General features: G+C 42.0%; 2 protein-coding genes across 3 annotated transcripts in view; both read left to right on the top strand.

Annotated features, from left to right (window-relative positions):
* LOC150091567 (cytochrome P450 307a1-like) overlaps positions 1 to 24,720 on the top strand; it is a 315,165-nt gene that overhangs the window by 192,272 nt on the left and 98,173 nt on the right. The gene's annotated exons all lie outside the window — the stretch shown is intronic.
* Positions 1,993 to 2,472, top strand: LOC150091568 (general transcription factor II-I repeat domain-containing protein 2-like). The gene has a single exon (XM_090368955.1). The coding sequence runs from the start codon at positions 1,993 to 1,995 to the stop codon at positions 2,470 to 2,472; it is 480 nt and encodes a 159-aa protein (XP_090225081.1).

Genomic DNA, 24,720 nt, shown 5'->3' on the forward strand with positions numbered 1-24,720 from the left:
TACGAGTAACATGGTGAATAGGACTACTTACCCCACCCCTTGAGGTATGCCGGTAACAGTAATGTTGCTTTCCATATCTTGATGGGAAACAAGGCCGCCATAGCCTAGTGGTCAGGCGCGCGGGTACATAAGTACACGTGCCTTCAGTGACCTGGGTTCAAGCCCGTGACTGCTGAATACGGTGCTGTTTCTTGTATTCTGTGTACATTGTAAACTCCTCTGACCGTTTGGTTGTCCCGGAGTATAAACAGAAAAAATAAATAAAACCTTCAGATGTCTTATTTCAACTATCCTGATTCAAGTTTTTATTATATTGCCTCTTAGTGCAAATAACTTTTCTAGGACTGATAAGAGCGCTAGTATTGAGAAGGCGTTGTATGCAGATATACTGTCCAAAAACACTATCTGTTTTTTCATTGAAAATAAAAGGAAGATAGCTGTTGCCATCTTCCTTTTACTTTCGGTCTGCGTCGCTAGCACAGTGGTATTGTCACGGTCCTTCCCCACACCGGATGGAAAAGGCCTGATTCAAATCCCTTCGATGACGCAAGGAACTGTTAGCAAGTAGAATAGAAAGTTTTTTTTTTTCCGGAAAAATCGTGATTTTTCATCCAGCAAAGCAGGCAAATCGACCAGAGAACACACGTAATTTACAGACACTACACATGGGTAGTTGAAAGTGTATTTCAAGGTTACCCTAATATAACAGTTTTAAGTTTTTTTTTTTTTTTTTTGTTTTTGTTTTTTGTTTTTTGTTTTACTTTCAGGAAGATGGCTTTTGCTTGTTTATAATTGAGAAGGAGAAGGTCGAATGAATTTTCGATTTTATGTTATACTATGTGTGTCTTTTGAACACTGCCTTAGTATGGGAGGTACGACCAAATTTTTGCGTGTTTTCTTATTCCTAGCTGCTTCGAAGCTCCTTCATTTGCGATAAACCTCAATTGTGTGTTAGGAGGATGGTTCCGTCTTATATATCCTTACTTAGGATTTGCTCTCAGCTGTTGGTTTCCAAATGATGAATAATGACTTCAATTTGGATACGGTTTATTATCCGCCTTAAAGGTGGCACATTGCTTCGAAATTTTCTGTGATGCTCCGTTTAGTTTTGTTCAAAGTAACTGAATTTCTCTAGAGAAGCGTTGCCTCTTCTGACAATCTCTTCTATCTCTCTTCCATTCCCGATTACATTAAATTCAGCTTTCTGAGCTACAGATCAAGTTGTTTAACTGAACTCGGTCAGTTTCGACTAAACAGTAGCGTCATGTTTTTCATTAAAAAGCAGGAATTGGAGTATGTGCAATTTGTTCGGACGTTCAATATAAAGCACATATGGGCAACTCCCGGCCAGTGGGCCGTATCCGGTTCTCTACTTCTTTTGATCCCGCCCTAATCTATTTCAGCGAAATGTCTGATTCATGTGGGAGAAAACATGGTGTGTTCTACTAACTCACATTAAGCTGACGTCATATGACTTGCGCAAAACACACCGTTTTCTCCCACCAAGGTCTCTTTCTCACTTTGACTAGCGGCGTGTGTGAACGTGTTACAACGTGTCAGTTCGGTGCCTGCATTGATATTGTGTTCTGTTCGGTGGCTGCGTTGATGTCGTGTTCTGTTCGGTGGCTGCGTTGATGTCGTGTTCTGTTCGGTGCCTGCGTTGATGTTGTGTTCTGTTCAGTGCCTGCGGTGTAGAAGACAGTTTGTTTGACGGTTCTGAATATCGCTTATAAATTTGTGACAATGTCAGGGGTTATGTCAAAAAAAAAAAAAAGTAGATGCAGAGAATCGTCAATTTCAAGACAACTGGACGGAGGATTATTATTTTATTCTGAATAAAGTATTTCCTGTATGTTTTCTGTGCAAGGAATCCGTATCCGTCAACAAAGAATACAACTTGAAGAGACACTTTACTTCGAGACATGCGGATCACCAAAAAAATTGATGGACAACTACGAAAAGTTGAAGAAGAACTTGGATACCCAGCAGTAAATGTTCAACAAGCAAAGAACGCAGCACCACAGCATTGTCAAAACCAGCTTTGTGGTAAGCGAAAAAATCGCTAAGCATTCTAAGTCATTTGGTGAAGGAGAATTTATCAAAGAATGTCTGCTGGATGTTGCAAGTATAATATGTCCTGAAAAGAAAAAAGACTTCGAGAATATTCGTTTGTCGAGACGTTCTGTTGCCCGACGGATAGAAATTATGGCTGATGATATCAAAAAAAGTTTAAAAGAGAAGATTGCTAGATTGAAAGCATTTTTAATTGCTTTGGATGACAGCACCGATGCCTCCGATACAGCACAACTAGCAATATTTCTTCGAGGAGTTGATGCGGATTTCAACATCACAGAAGAATTATTGGCGCTTCGGCCGTTAAAAGGAACAACTACCGGTGAAGATATATTTGAAACATGTAGTTTTATACCAATTTATGTAGAGCTTTATACCAAAGCATTATATTATAAATAAATGAAATATGAAGTAGCAAGTTGTTTTAATTCGTTTAATATTAATTTATTTTATTTAATAATTTGGTCCGGCCCTTGACTTGGAGACAGAATGATAATTTGGCAACCGACCCAGGAAAGGTTGCTCATGTCTGATATAAAGCAATGTAGGAGACGATGGTCTGTATTATGTATGTATTTATTTGTCTTGGGCGGCACGTGGAACGTTAGTTCATCTCCGCCTCGTTAACTTATACAACTATACAAAGATTAAATACTGTACAAAAGAAAACCTCAACAGATTGAGGTACACACAGATAATTTCAAAGTAAACAATGAAAGTAATCTTATATTAATATAAAGCATATTAAACAGAAAGCATATTAACATAAAAAAAAAAGTTCAAAGAAAATAATTAAGTATAACAGTACCATTCAACCGACAAAATTTTGCACAAGCCCAGAATCCGGCACAAACCTTAAAAACAGGTCAGGTTAAATCCAATAAGTCCTGCAGTCATTAGTAGCAAAGTCACAGTCAATCACCAATAACAAAGTCACAGTCAGTTAACAGCCATCCGAGCAAAGGAGCACAGGAATTTTCATCGCCTAATTGAGTTGTAGTTGTAGGACACTTGTAGAGTTTAAAAAAAAAAAAAAAAAAAAACACAACACACACACACACACACACAGAGCACAAGTCCAGAGTTGTAGATCTTGTTGAGAAAATGGACGTCATTGCAGTGAAGGTGAAGAGTCTTGAGCTGAATTTGAAACATTCGCATGTGTAGTCATTGCAGAAAGGATTGCGAGCCTTTTATTGAAGGTTGCCTTAGCAAAATCCTGAAGAGCGCGGTAACTCGTGGCATTTGATACAAAATTAGGTTCCAATCCTGATGAAAAGTTGGGAATTGCATTCTGCAGAATTACTCGAAATTCATTGTATGAGGGACAAGAGTACAACACGTGCTGCCAATCTTCCACACCGCCACAATGGCAGAGTTCCGTAGGAGACAAGCGAAATTTAAACAATTTCTTATTTAATGATCCGTGTCCTGATATCAAATAGGAGGTAAACAAGTCAAGGCTAAAGTATTTGACTCAAGTATTTCTACTTGAGTCAAGGCCAAATTGTGCAGGATACTTAAGAATCTCTCCAATTAGCCAAAACAATATGACTGCTTATGTAGTAGCGCCTGGGGCCACATTTTGCCGTGATAACCGCTTGCACCCGACGTGGCATCGACTATTTCTGCACAGTGCGGTTTTTTTTAAAAGACGGGCATTATCTCGCTGAAAGGGTCCAGTGCGTCCGTAGCCGAGTGGTCAGAGCGGGAGTGTAGTAGCACACACTCTTTGAGTAGACCGGGGTTCAAGCCCCTGACTGCTGAATACGGTCGATCTGCCAACCCGCACTGGACCAGCGTGGCAGATTATGGTTCATTTTCCTCAGCATGAATTGTTGAGGAGGCTTCCATCCTGCAGTGGGTTGACAATGGCTACACTTTACTCCTTTTTTTTATATATATATACCATTTGAATACACGGTTACCACGTACGACAAAACTTGGTCCAAAACAATGCCGAGGTAGGATCTCGACGTGAGGATATGTTCAATGGGAATGTGTAGACATGTATATTACCTTGTGTAGCACGGCACCTGAACGTCAGTCCATCTCCGCCTTGGTACACTGTGATGGATACAGAACTCTGTAGGCGCCTCCATAGCCAGGTGGGAAAAGAGCAACAGTGCGTAGCACACGCTTCTTGATTAGACCGGGGTTCGAGCCCGTCACCACCAAATACGGAGGATGCGGAAAGGTCAGGGAATGACCACCGCATATTCCCGGAGCAATATGGCCTTAGTTGCTAATGCTCCTAAAAACCAAAACAACAACAGAACTCTGTAAAAGGCCAGAAATGTGTGTAGTGTTATGTTTGTGCAGTGTGTGTGTGTGTGTGTGTGTGTTGTTTCTAGCCTCTTTGTCACCAGGCAGGCAGGTGATCACCTGGAAAGCCTGCCCAATGTCCGTCTACACCACGGGGAGGTGGGCCACAACTGCGCATGTGCTGTGGCGGACCTCGACTAGCTCGTGGGTCTGTTATTCCCTGTGTGTCTATTATTCCATGGATCTATTATTCCCTATTGCACAAACCCCGCATTCACCCACAATGAAAGCAACGCGGAGATGGGGGAAACCCCTGGTGCCGTTTGACCCTAAACACACTTTACACTTTACACCCACCAGAGAGACCAGCACAGCCAACCAGTGAACAACAACTCAAGCTGTGCAAAGAAAATGAAGAATACCTCACGGAACAGATAGAACAACCATTTACAATGGAGGAACTCCAAGAAGCGACTGCCCGGATTAGGCCCAAAAGATGCCCTGAAAGAGATATGCATGAACCTGAAATCATAAAGAAGGTTGCTGACCTAGAACCCCAACTTCTCTTAAGGCTGTACAATTGCTGCCTGGAGGCTGGCTACTTCCCTATGGAGTGGAGAACGGCAAATGTCAAATTAATTCTCAAAGCTCCAAGCAAAAATCCGGCATTCCCGGAATCATATCGAGCCATAGCGCTCCTAACAGTTTTAAGTAAGCTATATAAACGGCTCCTTCATAGACGGATACAACACTACTACTCCACTGCCAACCTTGAGGCAAAAAACCAATTCGGATTGAAGCCAGGTCATTCGACTGTCGATGCGATGAGAAACCTACTGATATCAGTGAATGATTGCCAACAGAAGTACTTTCTCGCTATTGGAGTGGATTTTGCCGGGGCGTTCGACTCACTTTGGTGGCCGAGCGTCCTGGGCAGGCAGGCTCAGAATGGCACAGGTCCCAAGCAACCTTTATAATGATATCAAAAGCTACCTCTTACACCGAAAAATAGAAGTGAAAGTATCATACCAACAGATCTGCAGGAACATCCATAGGGGTTGCCCCCAGGGTTCCGTGCTCGGTCCACTGCTGTGGAATATAGTATTTGATGATTTTCTGAACACCGGCCATTTGCGGATGATTTAATTCTCATTGTGACGGCAGATAATAGGACACAACTTGAGATTCGAGCAAATGAAGCTCTGTATAACTCTACAGCGGTGGGCTACGGTGAACTTTCTACAGATCTCGCCTGCCAAAACGACTTCCATCTTGCTTAAGGGAACATTGGACATAAGGAGGCCACCGCAAATTAAAATAAATCGCGCTACAATCAAATTCGACCGACAAATGAAATACCTCGGGATCATTTTTGACAGCAAGCTCACATTCCAACCGCATCTCAGGTAACTCAGGACGACGATTAGGAACTACTCAGGCCTGATTGCGCGAGTCTCACGCAAGGACTGGGGACTGAGTAAACAAACCATGTTGCTATACTACAAGACTACTTTTCTCCCAGCGATCACATACGGTGCATCAATATGGTACTATAGAATCAGACTGACCACCAACAAAAGAATACTGGACTCAACACAACGAACAATATTGCTCAAAACAACCCGAGCCTGCAATACTGTGAGCACGGAGGCGCTCCAGGTTCTTACTGGATCCTTACCCCTGGATCTCGAAGTGATCAGATGCGGACTAGCATACTACATATCAAAAGGAATCTCTGTGACCTACTCGGGCTTTACGATTGAACCCACACACAATATAAAAATGGAAAAGGCTCGGCTCTTGGCACACTTAAAACAGGAATGGCAAAACAGGTGGACAGACTCAACCAAAGGAGAGGTGACACGACGCTTCATACCTGATGTAGACAGGTTTTTCCCAAAACTACCTGTATTGTTCCACCCAGGCCTATATGCCACCTACTTATTGACGGGTCACGGCCCCTTCAACGAGAAACTAACATCTCTGGGCCTCCTCCAAGACCCCAGCTGTTCATGTGGCAAACCGGAAAGCTGGACCCACCTCATGCACGAATGTGCAAACTACGAGGACCTACGTGGAAATCTAATAACAAGATTGACCTACATGCCGCGAGGCCAGGAGCATCATCTCTTGGACACAAACGAAGAATATAAGAACCTCACCAGATTTGCACAGGAACTCTTTGCCAAAAGAAGAACCTGTTCTGCGATCAGGAACTAAGGGCACAGTACGCCTTGTAGCAGACATTAAACTTCCACAACACCGGACTATAAGCAGCACTAGACCACCCTTCCTTGATGATGGAAACAGGATCAACGGACCAGACCCATCCGGGATGCAAAAGACACACTCCACGAGACTACCCTGGTCGTGTATATAACCCATAAATGTGACTGACCTCAACCTACCTGGATGGACACATGGCCAATGAATGACGTCGGGGAACTGGTTCCGACTGCTTCGTTGGACCCATATCTTTTTCCCCACCTTAAACAGCAGATTTGCTGCCAGTGCGCCAACTGGCGACCGAACTGAGCACTCTTTCCTGGCTTTCTTTCCACTCCACTTCCCTGGCAGGGGGGGGAGATGCCTGTCCTATTGTCTCCTCCCTTCCTCGCCACCCCCATTTTTCCTTCTGGTGGGGCATGGGCATGCCCCACTGACACCTATTGGGGTCGCCTTCCCTATTGACTCCATATTTCTGTATCTCCCCCCCAGTCTTCAGTCTCCCTCCCCTACTCTATCTGTACACAATAGTTTCGGCCTTTCAAATCCTAGCACTCTTACCCCCCCCACGCGAAAGATCAAATCTTTTTTTTTTTTTTTTTTTTTTTTTTTAGATCCTAGCCACTGAAATTTCAGGAAATTAGGTGGCAGGACCTGCCAGAGTAATTAATTATAATGCTGATATACCTGGCCTGCCTCCACGGGGCTGAGTGTGGACAACGTTGGGCCTCAGCAGGGGTCCAGCGGCTAAATGGCCAGAAGAACAACGGTACATAGCACTATACATATACAATATCCACACACTTTTAAATCTCTGGCCTTTCCAGTGAACTGGCACACCTACAATGAAAGCAACGCGGAGATGGGGAAAACCCCTGGTGCCGCTTGACACTAAATACACTCTACCCACCAGAGAGTGTCACCAAGCTGTACCCTAAGGCGCCAGCATGGTTGCACCCTGGTCGAAATACCACCTTCCTCCTTACAGAGCACGGCCCATTTAAAGCTAAACTTCACCAACTTGGCATCATAAATAAACGCGGACTGTCCCTGTGGCAACCCGGAGTCCTGGAGACAATGTTTGAGTGCGATTTGTATGATGACCTAAGACTACGCCTAATAACATCAATCCAATATATCCCAGACAACCAAGAACCCAGACTGTTAGACACTCAAGAGGATTACAAGGCACTCAGTCAATATGCCCAGGATCTATTTTCTAGAAGGAAAACAATGATAGAAATATACCAAAGACAACCCGACTAGAAAGAATGCAGGAGGTCAAACAAGTAAAAAAAAAAAAAAAAAAAAATTCAGCATACCACAGAAAGACAAGACTTTAGGATGATTTGGATGGCCTACTGTCGACCCAAAACTGCACTCCCTTGTGCGGGTTTTTTTTTTTTTTTCCGGGGAGAGGGTATTTGGTCTTCTCCTCTCCTCCCCATATTTTTCTATTTTTTTTTTTATTATTATTTTATTTATTATTTTTTTTTTCCTCTCCTCTCCTCGCCTCCCCATGTCGTGGGGCATGGGCATGCCCCACTGAAAATGGGGGGCCACCTTCCAATCCGACCCCCGCTTCTTCCTATTTCATCCCCCCTGTCTACACTCTCCCTCCTATTACTTTCTCTTGTACAGCGATTGCCCCACATGTCCAAATTTAAATCACATCAAAGTTTGCCCGACCTTTTAGGCTCTCTAGAAATAGTTCTTTCAGTGTAAAACCCCACGCAGCGCTTTCTAAATGCAATTTTACTTAAATCAACAGCGATAACTCCAACCTTTATTTTAGGTCCTAGTCACCGAAATCCCAGGAAAGTAAGTGGCAGGACCTGCCAGAGTATAATTAGTCTCTTGGTACACCCGGCCGGCGTCCCCGTCGCTAGGTATGGTAACGCCGGGTCCCACTGGGGGTCCGGCGGCCAACAGGTCGGATGAACAATGGGCACAACAAACTACATACCACATGACCCATACATTATTTTTAAACCTCTGGCATAGACAGGGTACTGTCACTCGATACATAGAACATACGCGGAGATGAGAGAAATCCCCGGAGCCGTCAGACCCACAACATACCTATACCTATACCCACCAGAGACCCTGGACAGAAATTTAAATTTCAAGCCACACCTAGAATATATTAAACAAAAGATAAGAAGATACGCGGCCCTCGTCGCTAGAGTCACTCGCAGGGACTGGGGACTCAGACGTACTACCCTGTCTCTGTACTACAAAGCTCTCTTCATCCCTGCCATCACATATGACACTAAATACACACACACGTGTTCATATATAATATAGTATATATATAGATATAATGAGAATGATAATGCTAATGTATATAAAATTGTATATATATCTTCTCTGTAAGTTCTTGTATATAAAATGTAAAGAATTGTGTGTACAAATAAATGGAAAAAAAAAATGCCATCACATATGGCTCCCCTGTCTGGTATGGGAGGGCGGCACTAGAAGTGAATAAACGGATCCTCGAAACCATTCAGAGGACCATCCTCCTTACTATGTCGAGAGCAACTAGAACGACTAGCACGGCTGCCCTCCAAGCCCTGGTAGGAGTTCTGCCCCTGGATCTCGAAGCTACCCGCTGTGGTCTGCTCTACCATCTTGCCAGAAACACATCGGCTACAATGTATAACCTCACCACTGACATCACTAATGACCGCATCTATGAGAAGAGAAGAATCACCGACCACCTTGGCCAGATTTGGCAGAGGAGATGGAGCAACACAGAAAAAGGTGCAGTGACCAGAAGATTCCTCCCCACTGTCACCAAGCTGTACCCTAAGGCGCCAGCGTGGTTTCGCCCAGGTCGAATTACCACCTTCCTACTTACAGAGCACGGCCCATTTAAAGCTAAACTTCATCAACTTGGCATCATAAATAACGCGGACTGTCCCTGTGGCAACCCGGAGTCCTGGAGACACTTAATGTTTGAGTGCGATTTGTATGATGACCTAAGACTACGCCTAATAACATCAATCCAATATATCCCAGACAACCAAAAACCCAGACTGTTAGACACTCAAGAGGATTACAAGGCACTCAGTCAATATGCCCAGGATCTATTTTCTAGAAGGAAAACAATGATAGAAATATCCCAAAGGCAACCCGACTAGAAAGAATGCAGGAGGTCAACCAAGTAAAAAAAGAAATCCCAAGAAAGTAAGTGGCAGGACCAGCCAGAGTATAATTAGTTTCTTGGTACACCCGGCCGGCGTCCCCGTCGCTAGGTATGGTAACGCCGGGTCCCACTGGGGGCCCGGCGGCCAACAGGCCGGATGAACAATGGCCACAACAAACAACAAACTACATACCACATGACCCATACATTATTTTTAAACCTCTGGCATAGACATGGTACTGTCACTCGATACATAGAACATACGCAGAGATGGGAGAAATCCCCGGAGCCGTCAGACCCTCAATATACCTATACCCACCAGAGAAAGTGCTATACTGGTGGGTGCCAGCAATCCACCCCCAGGTTTCCCAAACCTGGGGGCCAGCATAAAAAAAAAGGTGCTTGGAAACAAGTCCACAAGTTGAGCTCAGTAATACTAAGACCAATATTCTATTTACTTAGCTCAGAATTTCTGAGAAACAAGTTTACATAAAATACCATTAATTAAAATTTACATATTAACATAGAAAGGTTACTTGCGCCAGGCTGGCGCAAAAAGACCACCTCCGCAAACTTCATTGTTCTCTTCACACGTCTTTAACGTGGGTCTATCCCTGGGTCGAAACCTGAGTTCTTGGCCCCTAAAATGTGTTCTCCACATGTTAGGCCCTAAAGTCCATCTCCACCATCTGTATTTTCCAACGAAATATTCTGAAGAAGAATATTCTCTATAAGGTTTACCTTAGCAGCCACAATGAGATCGCTACCGTGATGTCCAAGTCCATAAAGTCCAGATTACCATCTCTGCAGAGTCTTGTCAACCCTTATCCGTTATTATTATTGTGTCCCAGCTTAGTCCTGGGTAACGAAAAATTCTGTATTCAACTTACTCTCAGCATATTTATTTTTGTCTTCTTTGCTGAATGGCACATACGAGGAAACCTCGTCTCAATTTGTGAAGTACAATATGGTATACAACTCCTATACCAATTCCATTCTTATTTATAAAATTACCAATATACAAGTATTAGCCAAAATTCAAGCATGGAATCTTGCTAGTTTAATATAGTTTTATGTTTTTAAGAGCTTTTCTTTACAAAAAAAAAAAGTGACGCTGTAGCCAATATGTCCACCATCTGTATGTTTCCTATATTACAAGATGTTGCATACCAATGTTACAAGATGGCAGTAGAAACGTTTATGTATTTTCAGTCTGTTGATTCTGTCTTCACTAGGATGAAAAACTGCATTACTTTTCCTAACTGGTTAATTTCTATATCTACTTGTATTCTTTCTTCATTTGCAGGTGACGCCTTTCGTCACCTGCAAATGAAGAAAGGTACTCGAAACACTCCGCCTCGTGTTACGAGAACCTGGAAGACGGCTACTTCCGGGTACTCGTCACATAAACTTATCTTCATGAATATTCATAAAATGGCTTCCTATTGTCTTTGTATAGTCCTATGTTATTATTATTATTATTATCTGTTTCTTTCCATAAGGAAACCACCCCGGGACGGCTAAGTGCCAGGAGGGTGCTAAGTACATATCAGGGTACGAGATACTACGTGCAATTGGTTACATATATTGTACACGTAGTCTCGTCCCAAAATATTTTGTACACATTTTATGTTTAATACATACAGTATTTACACATTTATGATTGTGTACAAACATTATACAGCTCATATATTTACAATTCACTAATAATTCCACATATAACTTACCTATTTACATAACTGTTACAGAAGGTGTATTTTTCCGGTCAACAATTATTATTGTTCTTAAAGTAGAAAGTTTCTCTTTTACTCTCAATTCTTTGGTACTTTGCAGCCGATTTATATTTCGGTAAATCTGTACGAATTCTGGAAGATCTCTTTCCGGTATGTTGCATCCTCACACAGTTTTTCAGCATCTATGTGTAGTGAGTTAAATATTTTCGCTGTATTTGATGGGAAGAATCTTTGCAGGCTACTAAGATTGTTCAGGACTGGACGGAGTGGATTATTTACTTCCCCGCAACGTCTAGCAGTGGCACGCGGTTTGACTAGAATATTATCCAGGACTGGATATGCTACATTAGAATATCAGAGAATATTTATAAATCTCAACTATTAAATTGAATATAATTGCTATTTTATATACTGAGTCACATTTCTACTTTTGTTCTTGGGGTTAGAGCCCTCAGTTCGATCCTTTTCATGAATACTGTCACTGAAAATCGTTGTCAGGCAGCAAAATTATCTGGGGTTTCCATTAGGAAGGTTAACATTTTTCTCTGTTAGCGTGGGTACTTTTTCCAGAATTTCCCGTCTTTCATTATCATAATTACTGCAATCCAGTAACACATGCCTACATGTCTCGAACCCCCCCCCCCCCGCAGGAGCAGAAGGGGTCCTGCTCGAGATCTCTATCGAAGAGTTTAGCCCTGAGCGAGCCGTGGCCTGTCAGAAGATAAGTAGTTGTCATGACTGGAGAAAACCAAGCTGCCACGACGCGTTTTTCAGGAAACTTACCCTGTTGAATACACTTCCTGGTAACCTCACCATGTGTACTATTGGTCCATCTTAGTTGCCAATATTGTATCAATTTTTTTCCATATACTGTACGTCGTTTTTCTTCCGTTAAGCTATTTGTAGGATTCGATTCAATTTCCAAAATGTTGGTAAAAGCCCTTTTCAGTTCATATATTATTCCCCTGAAGATAACAACTAGATCCAAGGATAAGGTACTCGCGATGACCTGAAATGCGTTATTCGATACAGTCCTGGGAGCTTGTAGGAAGGACAAAAGTACTGCACGCTGGAGTGAGTGGAGTTTTGTCTTAATCTTGGACTTAATAGCTACCGAAAACCACACTCCTGCGGCATATGTGATGATGGGGAGAAAAATGGTTTTGTAATATAAGAACAAAGTTTTTTTTTGTTCAGTCCCCATTCCTTAGAAAAATGATTCTGTAATATAAGAAAAATGGTTCTGTAATATAACAAGGTTTTTTTGTTCAGTCCCCATTCCCATGTTCAGTGGGAATGAGGAAACCCAGTCTATCAAAGCATATGCATGTATGTATGTATGTGTGTATATTTTGGTAGGGTGACACCTGGAACGTTGGTTCAACTCCGCCTCGTGTTACGAGTACCTGGAAAATGGCTACTTCCGGGTACTCGTCTCTAACCACGGGAAGGTAGGCAAATCCTATTACTAGCATGCTGGTCAAAAGAGACGAGGTCTTACTTCACGGGAGAGAATGCAGTGAGAAAAATTAACCCTGGAAGCCCAACTCAGGGTAAGAGGGGAAAAAATGGAAAAGAACATCTGTGAGATAACATATAATACAATAACAAAAGTATATACTAACATAAAAATATTTACAAAAAAGTAAATAGTGACACCTCGCACAATGAATCAGAATACCAGTATCAAGAAATTCAAGAGTACAACAGCTAGGCCTAAATATTGACACTAATAATATAGACATTTAGAATTAATCCCTAAAAAGATTCCCCATATTTAGGGGCCAATAATGTCGATAATGACAACGACAAGTGCATTTATAACTAAAATATTCTGACAGTATTAACATTAAAAGCAATACCAAAAGTATCTGACATTAAGATTGCAGTTAGACAGACCAGCCAAATTTAACTCAACTCAACCATCAAAACTCAACCATCAAAAGACAGCGTATCTTACAAAATTATGTACACTTTCACATTCACGTTCAGACTAATCCAAACCATTCCTTACACATTACACATTCCAAACCATTCCTTACACATTCCATACACTTTCACATTCACGTTCAGACTAATCCAAACCATTCCTCAAAACTTCGAGAATGTAGTTCATATCGAGTAAATATTATGATTCAATAAGATGTATATGATTGCTACTAAAATATATACAACGGAGATATGGAAACGAAGAGTCAGCGCAAATCCTTAGGAGTAATCATAATCACTCATTTGTGATTTCACGTATGTGCATCCATATTCACTATGGGGACGTTATCAGAATTCGTAGAAGATGGAACTAGTATCATTCGTAGAGTGAAAATTTCTTGAGTAAAAATTTATCAAAGCTTATATAGTCTATCAAACCATTACAACCCAGTCTGTTTTGATAGACATCAGTATGTTTATCAAAACATACCACCGTCTCCGGCCTGTTTTTGTCCAACTGTGTAGTCTCATTGCAACTGTTTAAATAAATAAATCTTTATTTGTCCTACCAAATTTAAAATATATGAGTACATTGGTAAGCGACAAATTCCCTTCACGGCAGACAATGCCAGGGGATTACCATAAAATGTGAATAAATGAATGTCTAAAATATACAAGAAATGGCAACAAATATACAATAAATATACACGAAAAGATGACATATAAATTGCATTACTCTTCACTACATTTCTGTCTAGAGTCCTGGCAATTGTAATACAAAAGTTCATCTTAACATCACATCCACTGATCAACTTGTGCGAGATATACATTATTCAATTGCGTACACAGTTCTTGACAGAAATTCACACAACTACTAGGCAACAGTAGCCTCAGCGAGCCACACTGCGGTTTGTTTCCTATAATTCGGGTTTTCTATGAGCTTTAGTAGGTCAATTCCGATATGTGTTAGGCACTGAATTGATTCTAACGCACTGGCGGGTATAAACCTGTCGGCCATCTTCAGTCTGTTGGTCTTCATTCTCAAGGATTTTGTACCTCTTAATGCAGATGGCGGGATGTGCCACTCACAAAGCTGCCAGAAGCATGGTGATGATATCGTGCCAGTCATCATTTTGATTGTGGTTATTAATCGTTTCCAGGCAATGATGTCTGGTAAACGCTGCAGTTTAAGCTGTTCAGAGAGCTTCGTGGTCCTTAACTGTTGTGGGAGGTGGTGCTTATGGTTTGCCCACTTCAGCAGCCAGAATTCACTTGCATATATTCTCCTAATGTGGGTAGGGGTGGCTGACGCCCACAATTCAGCGCCATACAAAATGGCTGAATACACTGTGGTTCTTAAATATCGTGCGGTTGTTGCAGTCTGTTTCACGTGCAAGAGGTGCTGTTTTGTTGCCCAACGTAAGTAGTTCATTTTCTTTACAGTCAGGTCAATATGAGAGTTGAACGTGAGTTTCGTATCAAATGTTACTCCGAGATCTCTATGCGTCTCAACAACTGGGATAGGTTTGCCATGAAGTTTCGGGTGTACGAGCGTAGGCGATTTTTTGAGCGAGTACACCATGATTACGGTCTTCTGCGGATTTAGGACCAAGCCAAATTTGTCCAAGTACACGAATAAGTTCAGAAGCTTATAATTAATCTGCTCACATAATGCCCTATTGTTCATGGACGGTTGGATAGGTGTTAGGATCTTAATATCATCTGCATAAGTGCATACATCATCCCTACCGTTGCAGAACGGGATCATCATGGCAGTAAAGAGGAGTCCTGATAAAACTCCACCCTGTGGAACTCCTGCATGGAGTTGGCGTTGGAGGATCTGATTATCTGTGCGGTAATAAATGGACCGACAAGTAAGTAGGGCCTGTAGGAACTTCAGCAAATTTCCTTTTATTTGGAAGGCGTGTTGGAGCAGATGAAGTAAGGCATGTACATCCAGACTATCGAATGCTGCTTTTATATCGGCATAAATTATTGCAATTTCCTTTCTGGCTTGGAAAGCATTTAGTATCGTTGCCTGAACTGTGAGGAGGTTAGTTATTGTTGATCTTGCAGTCATTGAATAATGAATTTGTTGAGGCTGCCCAGCTAGTATCTGATTCGACAACTTTGGCAACAGAGCTTTCTCCAGTACTTTTAACAGGGTAGATGCAGTAGATATTGGCCTATAGTGCTCCACAAGGTTAGGCTTTGTAATTTTTGGCATTGGAATTACAGCGTACTTATTCCAGCTCTCAGGGAAAACTCGGCAAGCAAGGATAGAGCTATAAATTGCTTGGAGTGGTTCAATTAGGTAAGGACTAAGACACTTTACCATGAAGTGGGGGACTCCATCAACTCCAGCTGTGTTAGTTAGCCTGAGGGAGTTAATACTCTGTATTAGTGTACCTGCTCGCCGTCGAATATGCACTGTCCATCGGCATAATTGAGCGGGAACCTTGATTCATCAGAGCAGGCGACTTTTTTCCACTCATCCAGTCCAGGAACGGTGGTACTCCCATGCCCACCGACGACGGAGGTATCGATGGAAATCGGTGAACGTTGGCATATGAACAGGTCGCCAACTCCTTAGGCCTATTCGCAAGAGCGTCCGCTAAATGGTGTGATCGGAAACGTTTCTCTCTGTACCCTAGTTGTAGACTGCCGTTAATTGAGGAATCGTGAGACGTCTGTTGTCCCGGACAGCATGGCAACCGCCGTTCACCATGACTGTCAACTGTGGTGGTCTTCCCGTCCCGGCACTTTGGATGGGTAGGTGTGTCCCTATTCGGGACATTATTACCAAGCCTTCACTATGGCGGCATTCAAACAGCCGACACTGTCTGGGGTTGCTGAGATGCTAGTCTTCGCCTTTCTAGCCTTGCAAATCATTCCCTGTTCAAACTGCGTCAGGTTCTTCCCATCCCCATTGCATGGCTTAGTGCTGAATAACTGACAGGCACTACCTGCCATCACTATATATGCTCTGGGGGTCGGTTGCATCCAGGTTGATGCAACCCGGATGCAACTTTCGCCCGAAACCGACTAACTAAGCTAAGTTTTAAAAATATTCATAAAAATTCCTCGCACCATTGTCAGGATTCGAACCCAGGCGTTTTACACCCGGTGTGGGTTAATCACTGTTTCCTACGAAGTATATTCAAAAAGTTTCCGGAATTCTACTATAAAAGTTTATGGAGTGAACAGTTGAGCTTACTAACCTACCAACCTTCAAAGTACCTTCCTTTCTTCGCGCGCGCGCGCGCGCGCGCACACACACACACACACACACACACACACACACACACACACACACACACACACACACACCACCTGCCTTCCCAGGCTTTGAAACATTCTTTAAAATCGTGTTGTTTTTTTTGTGCACGTAGGGCCGCTTCGGCATTTTCTTTGATTAGCATCTGTAGCGAAACGACGACCCCGAAGCCCCATTCTCAGTTGAAGCAACAGCCAGAAAACTGTTATATCAGGATCACCTAGAAAGTCACTTCAGCTACCCATATGTGTATTATGTCTGTAAATTGATTGTGTTCTCAGGTCGATTTGCCTGCTTTACTAGACGAAAAACCCCAATTTTTTCTGGGAGAAAAATCTTGCTATCTACGCGCGAGACCGTCTAACTCAGCCACGGAGTAAAAAAGTCCAGAAAAGTTCCTCGCGTCACTGACGGAGTTCGAACCTGGGCCTTTCCACCCGGTGTGAGGAGGACGGTGACGATACCACTGTGCCGCCCACTCAGACAAGGAGCAGCCAGAAGTCAGATGGTACAAGGTCGGAGGAGTAGGGAGCCTGCTGCATGACTGTGATATTTTTCGCAGCCAAGAACTGCTGAACTGCCATCGTCGGGTGACTGGGCACATATTTGTAATACGTATATCTATAGTGCATCGAAGGGTGTCGATTAGCAATGTTGACTAACTGTTTCAACCATCTATCCGGATCCGCTTGATATTAATGTCTACTATGCAGGAGCTACTTGTTTTCAGAATGAAAATCGGGAAATTGTTTTTCTCTTCAGTTGGTTTGTTGGGACAACTACTAATAGCCTTAATTAAGTCGTCTTTTGTAATGATTATATTATTTAAGCCGCATTCGGTCATTTCTACACCGTATACCTTTTTGTATAATATTTTGTTGGATGCATTACAGCGTGCATCTGTGCTTATTATGTCCTGGAGTTTCCCGCAGAACGATGATGCCTAATCTCTGACAAGCACTCCCTCCATTTTAATCCTGTAGTTTTTCTTATCAATAGTTCTTTCTGAATGTTTTTAATTTCCTTTTATAAAAGCCTGTTAGTCCTCCCTTTTCTGGTTATCTCTTTTTCCCTTTAGTAGCTAATGCGGTCTTCCTGGCTTTGTTATCTTTGTCATATTTGGAACAACTTTTGTTTTTTTAATAAATGCCTATTTTGTCTTTTAATAGGCATGTTTTATTTTTTTAATAAATGCCTATTAACCTTGTTAAACCGAACTCTGCTCCTGCTGGAGATTTCCACTTCCTTAGTCGCTCCCCCGCAGGATGTTGGAACTCCGATAACCTTTGGAAGAACTTCGTAAGTGATGCAGCAGCTCGCTTTCGACCTTCGTAGGCGACCACTTACAAAGTTTACGAAGTTCTGCCACGAATACATCTGTGCAGGAAAATCATCCAGGAAAATTAATTTATTAATTGCGTTTTCCCCAGACGAAATAATTGCTCTAGCTACTATTTAACAGGTGTTCGGCGTATACCTATAAAAGATTGAAGGCGGAAATGTAGCAAAAGGAGTCATTTTCAATGTGTGGGAAGAAGGCCAGTACGATTGGCCATCTTCTCCCAATCGTATATTTTAATCCAAAAATTACATGGTGTAAGTGTTTTTATTATTCCTTAATGACGGCTCAGCATGTATCGTCTTTTCCAATTAATTTACAGCAATTCCCTAAAATTTGATGAGAAATGAGGGGAATAGTGGTGTTGAATAGTTATCCAATAGTCCTATCGGTCAATCGTCACATACACAAATTTTCTGTGCACAAATTAAGTCTCGAGCAAAAATCAACTCGGATGTATCTTTCAAACAGATGAAGTAACATGTATTCATCTGGATGAGTGGCTTATTTGTCCAAACCGTTCTACTTACGTATAATTTATGCTTATAAAGATAAAACTTAATGTAATCGAATACTGTACATTCAGTAACTGATGCAATGAGGTAGGACTAATATTACAGTTTAGTAACGCCATTTGCTCTTTATTTGATTATAAAGAAAAATTAAATAATGTAAACCATTATTTCGTTTCTTTTCAAACAGCACCAAATACTTAATTTCGAAGTTCAGATGTTAGACCACATAGTAGAGTGTAGTTTTCACCTTGCAGAGCCTCCTTTGGTTAACTTTTTATATATACCGATTGCTTAATTTTCTTCAGGGTGTCAACGATGGCATTTATACAAAGCACATTCCTGTTGTCAACAAGGAAACGAAGTAGCCAGTTCAGAATGCAATGTCCGGACCAAGTTGCGTAACAAAGTATCGGACGGTTACGTAATATTCATCATTAAGGGACACGGAAACTATTTAGGGCAATTCCACGTAATTTCAGATAACATAATCTAAAGATATCGTGGTAAGAATACCAAATGAAATGAAGTAATGAATTATTAAGAATACTGTAGGTGACTGAGTCGTGTTGTGGGGCAGTAAACAAGTAAAACCTAAGTTCTTATTGACTGGTGTTTTATGCAGTATATAGGCCAGAATAAAAATGTACATATAATTCTTCATGTTGTGTGTGTGTGTGTGTGTGTGTGTGTGTGTGTGTGTGTGTGTGTGTGTGTGTGTGTGTGTGTGTGTGTGTGTGTGTGTGTGTGTGTGTGTGTGTGTGTGTGTGTGTGTGTGTGTGTGTGTGTGTGTGTAATGCATGCAATAGAATCTTTACTTTGTTTCCTTGATCATGAATCCAAACTTATCAGAGAAAGCCAACCAGCTCGCGCATCAGCAGCTGAAACAGCGTCGTATATACGTAAATATCACTTAAAATAGTGAAGGTTGAGTTAGTACATTAGTTATTGATGGCCTGCGATGCAAGCATATAGAAATTTATGAAGTTATTATTTTATAAAGATTTTCAAGCATTATCTGAGGAATAATATGCAGCCGGTGCTGGCGGTTAAGGTCTGGCAAAATATGCGATACTCTGCAAAAAAGTATCTGGACATCCCTGTTTCCGCAGTTGTCGGATTAAGTGACTCATATAGAAAGGCGTATGGATCATACAAGTTGGTTTTTCTCGTGATGGCACACATAGCCGAGCTAAGTTTAAGAAGATGTGTTACTGCCGGATGTCACATTGCTGCCTGTCGATTCTGCAATTGCCAATAGCCTACACTATTCAAAGTCGACCAGCCGTGATGTTAACATGAAATGGATATATGGCGGTACCACCAACTGGATGGATAGTACACTGGTGTGCAAAATTTAAGGACCAATCAGGTTTTCACCTGTAGCTTCTCATAGGCGTGGCCTAGATATGGGAAAAGCATACCAAAGGAATCTCGAGAGGTACAGAAATTATGAAGGAAACAACACCGACACAACAACAACAGAAAAAAAACGGCACAAGAGGGACTTTATTCAAAAATAGCAACATAGCACTGGCTGCCATGATACAGGTGCATCACTGCCAAAGATGGAACAAAGGGAAGAGGTGGTCCTCAGTAAGAGATATGGCCACCCCTAATGTCGATTCAGTTCAGGCTCTGTACTGCATCTCCATACTTAGAAAAATGTTGTTGATAAGTTCTTGAGGTAACATCGTCCATTCCTCTGTCAGCGCCATCTTCAGCTGGTGAACATTTTCTGGTGGGTGTGGACGTGCCACTAGCACTAGGCGTCTCCCCAGAGCGTCCCATATGTGTTCGATGGGATTTAGAACGTGGAACGGGCAGGCCAATCCATACGAACAATGTCCTCACTTTCCAAAAGCATATCAACAGCTGCAGTGCGATGGGGTGTGGTGTTATCATCCATAAACACGAATTCTGGGCCAGTGGCACCTCGGAACAGACGCACACGGGGAAGGATTACCTCAGTACAGTAGTGTGCACCGGTTACAGTACCGCCTTCCAGTATCTGGAGTTGTGTACGTCCATCCAAGATTCAATGTATTTTATTAAAGTTTTGCGGGCTCCAGGGTTTTCCCTATCATCCATCCAAGATAACGCCTCCCATACGAGAACACCTCAACCGCCATATCGATCCCTTTCAGTGATGTTTGCGGGATAATACCGTGTGCCAGCCTCTCGCCAGATTAGCTGACGTCCAGAATCGCTGCTGAGACTGAATCTACTCTTATCAGTAAAGAGTATCTTAAGTAAAGATTTTGTGGTTGTAACCTTTAGAAATAGTGGTGGTCCTTAAGTTTTGCACACCAGTGTACAGCAACGCACAGAAAACCACAGCTTCTTCCACGTGACTAAAAGGTTAAAAAAAAATTCAGTTTATACTCCGGGACGACCACACGGTCAGAAGAGTTCACAAATTAGAGAGAATACAAGAAACAGCACCGTATTGAGCTGTTTGTTTGTTATTTGGTTTTTAGGAGCATTAGCAACTAAGGCCATATTGCTCCGGGATATGCGGTGGTCATTCCCTGACCTTTCCGCATCCTCCGTATTTGGTGGTGACGGGCTCGAACCCCGCTCTAATCAAGAAGCGTGTGCTACGCACTGTTGCTCCTGCCCACCTGGTTCCGGAGGCGCCTCGTATTGAACAGTCACGGGCTTCAACCCCGGTCATTCAAGGCACGTGTACTTATGCACTCTCGCGCATGTCCAATCGGCTATGGCGGTCGATTTTAAATAAATTAGCCAAAACTTTCATCTGGCTTTCAAAATATTGACGCAAAAATTTTGCAAGATATGAAGTATGGACACTCGGGATTGTAGAACTCTTTTGCCAGACATCCCTGCGAAACATCAACCAGATGTTTAAGGCATCAACAGGAGATGAGGTCTGCAAGAACACGCTATGTACGCAGCTTTACAGCCTCGGTGTTCATGGCATACGCCAGACATCGTCAACTGTATCCAGCGGTCTCACCTTTTTGTTGCAGAAAACGCCGTAATTGGTTCATAAAGCTGTCAAAATCAATTCTGTAGAGTGACAAAGCTCGCTAAACCTTATTCCGATCAGTGAGGTGCGGAAAGGAGCCTTTGGTGGCTGTGCGGGGAACCATGAACGCTAACGACTAAGTTAACGTTTAGGACAATTCCATGCTCCGTACGATGTGGAACTTCTTTGATACAGACCCATATTTGTTTTAACAGGAGAATGTTCCACGCCATACTACCGGTACTTTTCGATAATGGCTCATGGACATGGAGGTACAAAAGTTGGGATGGTCGACGTAAAGTCCCAGTTTTAACCCTATGGAACTGGTATGTTGGGTGAGGTCTAGACCAAGGCGTCAAATATCGGTCACTCAAAGTGGCACCGTTCTAGAAGGTGAATGGAAGACTATATCAGTTACAATCTATCGTTCGTTAATGTAAAACCTACCCAAAGTGTGTCATAGCGGCCAAAGGGGAGTCCAGCACTCTACTGAAGTAAGCGGTAATGACGTCAATGTGAAATGACGTGTGTCAGGTTACTTTTTGGAAGAAAGTGTTGTAAATTATAGAGTAGAAGAAAACAGTACATTCCTTTTTCCACTTCTTGAACTGTTAGAATAACTCTAATTTCTAAGTTCAGAGGTAGAAAAAGTAAGAAATATAGTAGCAAAGGTATCGAAAAGGCATAAAATAAGTATAGTTACTTGGTGTGCTGGAATAGTAAATCCCTTCCTAATAGCTAGACCCTGAATAGCAATCGCTGAGTCCCATAGAAATACATATTTTTAAATATAAAGCAATTAAAACAATTAAATCCTGAGCATAAATATGAAACCAAAATACAAATTATCAAATCAAAATAAAACAAAATCCAAATTAATCCATAAATAATCCTAAGCAATTACCAGCCAACCTTTTCAAGAAGCTGACTGTGACAGTCACTCGTGGAGGCCCACAGTGTATACTGATGGTCAAGCTTCCTAGTGAAAATGCTTTGCATTTTCTAGTGAAAATTTCGCTAGATAACACATCACTTTAAAATTTATTTTTAAAATGATCTGTTATCACTCTTTTTCTAAAACTAAAATTACATTTTAGTTTCAGAAAGAGAGCGATAACACAAATCGAATATGTATGATGTCCATCATAACCCGAAAAGACAAAAAGCATACTCCAATAGCAAAGTGGCGAGATGCAGGAGTTTTGCTCTGGAGACCAAATATGGTTTTCACCGTCTCAAGTCTTCAGTAACAAAAATGGTGATTTCGCATTAGGTGAACAGTCATTTACCACCTAGTACTGCCTATTAACACAAAGTGTTTGCCATTCTTTTGTGTGTTGTGGATCCACTTCCTTCCTTACTTATTTTGATGTTTTTTGGAAGACTGAAAAATTATCGCTTCGACACTAAGGTTAACTGCGAATATAAAATAAAATAAATTTTCTGTTTATGCTCCAGGACGACCACACACGGTTAGAGGAGTTTTTTCGAGATGGTCAGAATACAAGAAACAGCACCGTATTTAGCAGTCACGGGCTTGAACCCCGGTCACTCAAGGCACATGGACTTGTACGTTTACACCCTGGCGCGTGACCGCTCAGTACTATTTGGAAGTTTAAAACGCAGATCTAACTATCATTCAAATCCCACTTGCGAGTCAAGTGAATCGGATGACGGTAGTTCTGCGACAAAAATTTCAAAATTCAAATTATTATTTTAACTGCACGGATATCAGCTTGTCCCTGATATTTGTATAGTATACAATAAAACCTGTAATAATAATAAAATTCTTTATTCATAGAAATGTAGGACACGATTACCGCCACAGGCAACCAGAGGAATTTAGCAGTTAACTGGACACATTACATTCAGTACATAAAAAACTACCTGGGTAACCAGCAAATACATAGAAAGTGCTAATAGATTATACACAGCTTATATTGCATTATATAGTTATTATATACAAGCTGCAACACTTTAAGACAGTCTGGAAACTATCATTGAGAATTGACTAGTTCCGCTGACAATTGCAGGAATGCTGACTGCACTTCACTATGGACTTTCGCTTTTCTTCTCTGTAGGCAGAATCTCTGGACCACACATCCAAATCAATGTTTGCGGAGTTCAGCGCGCCGATGATGCTGTTCGGAAAGTGCCGCTTGAAGGTCGAAAGCTTCTTCAGGTTAAAACAGAGCATTGGACGGTTTCTGAGGGCTCTACCAGAGATTTTCCAGCCTACAATTTCCCAGATATTAACGAAGTCGAGAGCAACGGAGCACAAATTAAGCGCCATTGTGAGCTTCCTCCCATATGCCAGGTGCTGGGCTAGAATGTATCTCAGATTTATGCAGAGCTGTAATTTTCATGTTGTATAGGGTAGGTGAGCCCAATTGTTGGCCCACTTTAGGACCCAGAATATCAGACTGGACATAAGAGCAGCCACAAACTTCAATGCCATAACTGACGATAGAACTAAAATAGTAGAGGATAAATTTTCTGACTGTTTCCTTGTGCGCTCTACAGAGATCAAGTTTCATACCCCAGAAAGCTCGTAATGCTCTTCAACGCAGTTGCTGGATTTGTTCCTTATACGTTAGGTTTTCGTCCATTACCACTCCTAAGAATTTTGCGGAATAGTAGTAGTAGTAGTGGCATGTGATGCAAGAAAGCAAGTGTATGAGCTTATGCAGCATCAGCCAAAAAAAAAATATATATATATATATATCACACCTTTCCCTTCAAATGCCTGTCCAGTTCCTCCTTAAATTTATTCAAACTATCAATTTCCACAACGACAGATGGAAGTTTGTTCCAGCAATTTACCAACCGCTGGCTAAAGGCAAATTTCCGCACGTCTATTCTACATCTGTCTTTTCTTAATTTGAATTTAAGGCCCCTTAGGTTCGTAATCTGAATAAGTCGAAGGATCCCATCAGAATTCAGCGTGCTTAACCCATTCAAGGCCTTGTACATCTCAATCAGATCACCGCGCAGGTGCCTAGTTTCCAGCCACTGCAATTTGCAGAACTTTAGCCTCTCTTGGTAAGAGGATCCCTTCATTCCCCTCACCAATCTTGTTCCTTTTCTCTGTATACGCTCAAGCAAATCGACATCCTTCCTAACATGAGGCCTCCAGACCTGTACGCAGTACTCAAGGCGTGGCCTGACCATTGCCTTATACAGAGGGACAATCAACTTTTCCGTAGTCAGGTGGGAAAGAGCAGCA

The sequence above is a fragment of the Mastigoproctus giganteus genome, chromosome 1 (genome assembly GCF_048544385.1).
Source record: "Mastigoproctus giganteus isolate SK-2022 chromosome 1, ASM4854438v1, whole genome shotgun sequence".
NCBI lineage: Eukaryota > Metazoa > Arthropoda > Arachnida > Uropygi > Thelyphonidae > Mastigoproctus > Mastigoproctus giganteus.

Coding starts and splice junctions, on each gene's coding strand:
- LOC150091568 (XM_090368955.1), top strand. CDS start 1,993: ATGTTCAACAAGCAAAGAACGCAGCACCACAGCATTGTCAAAACCAGC.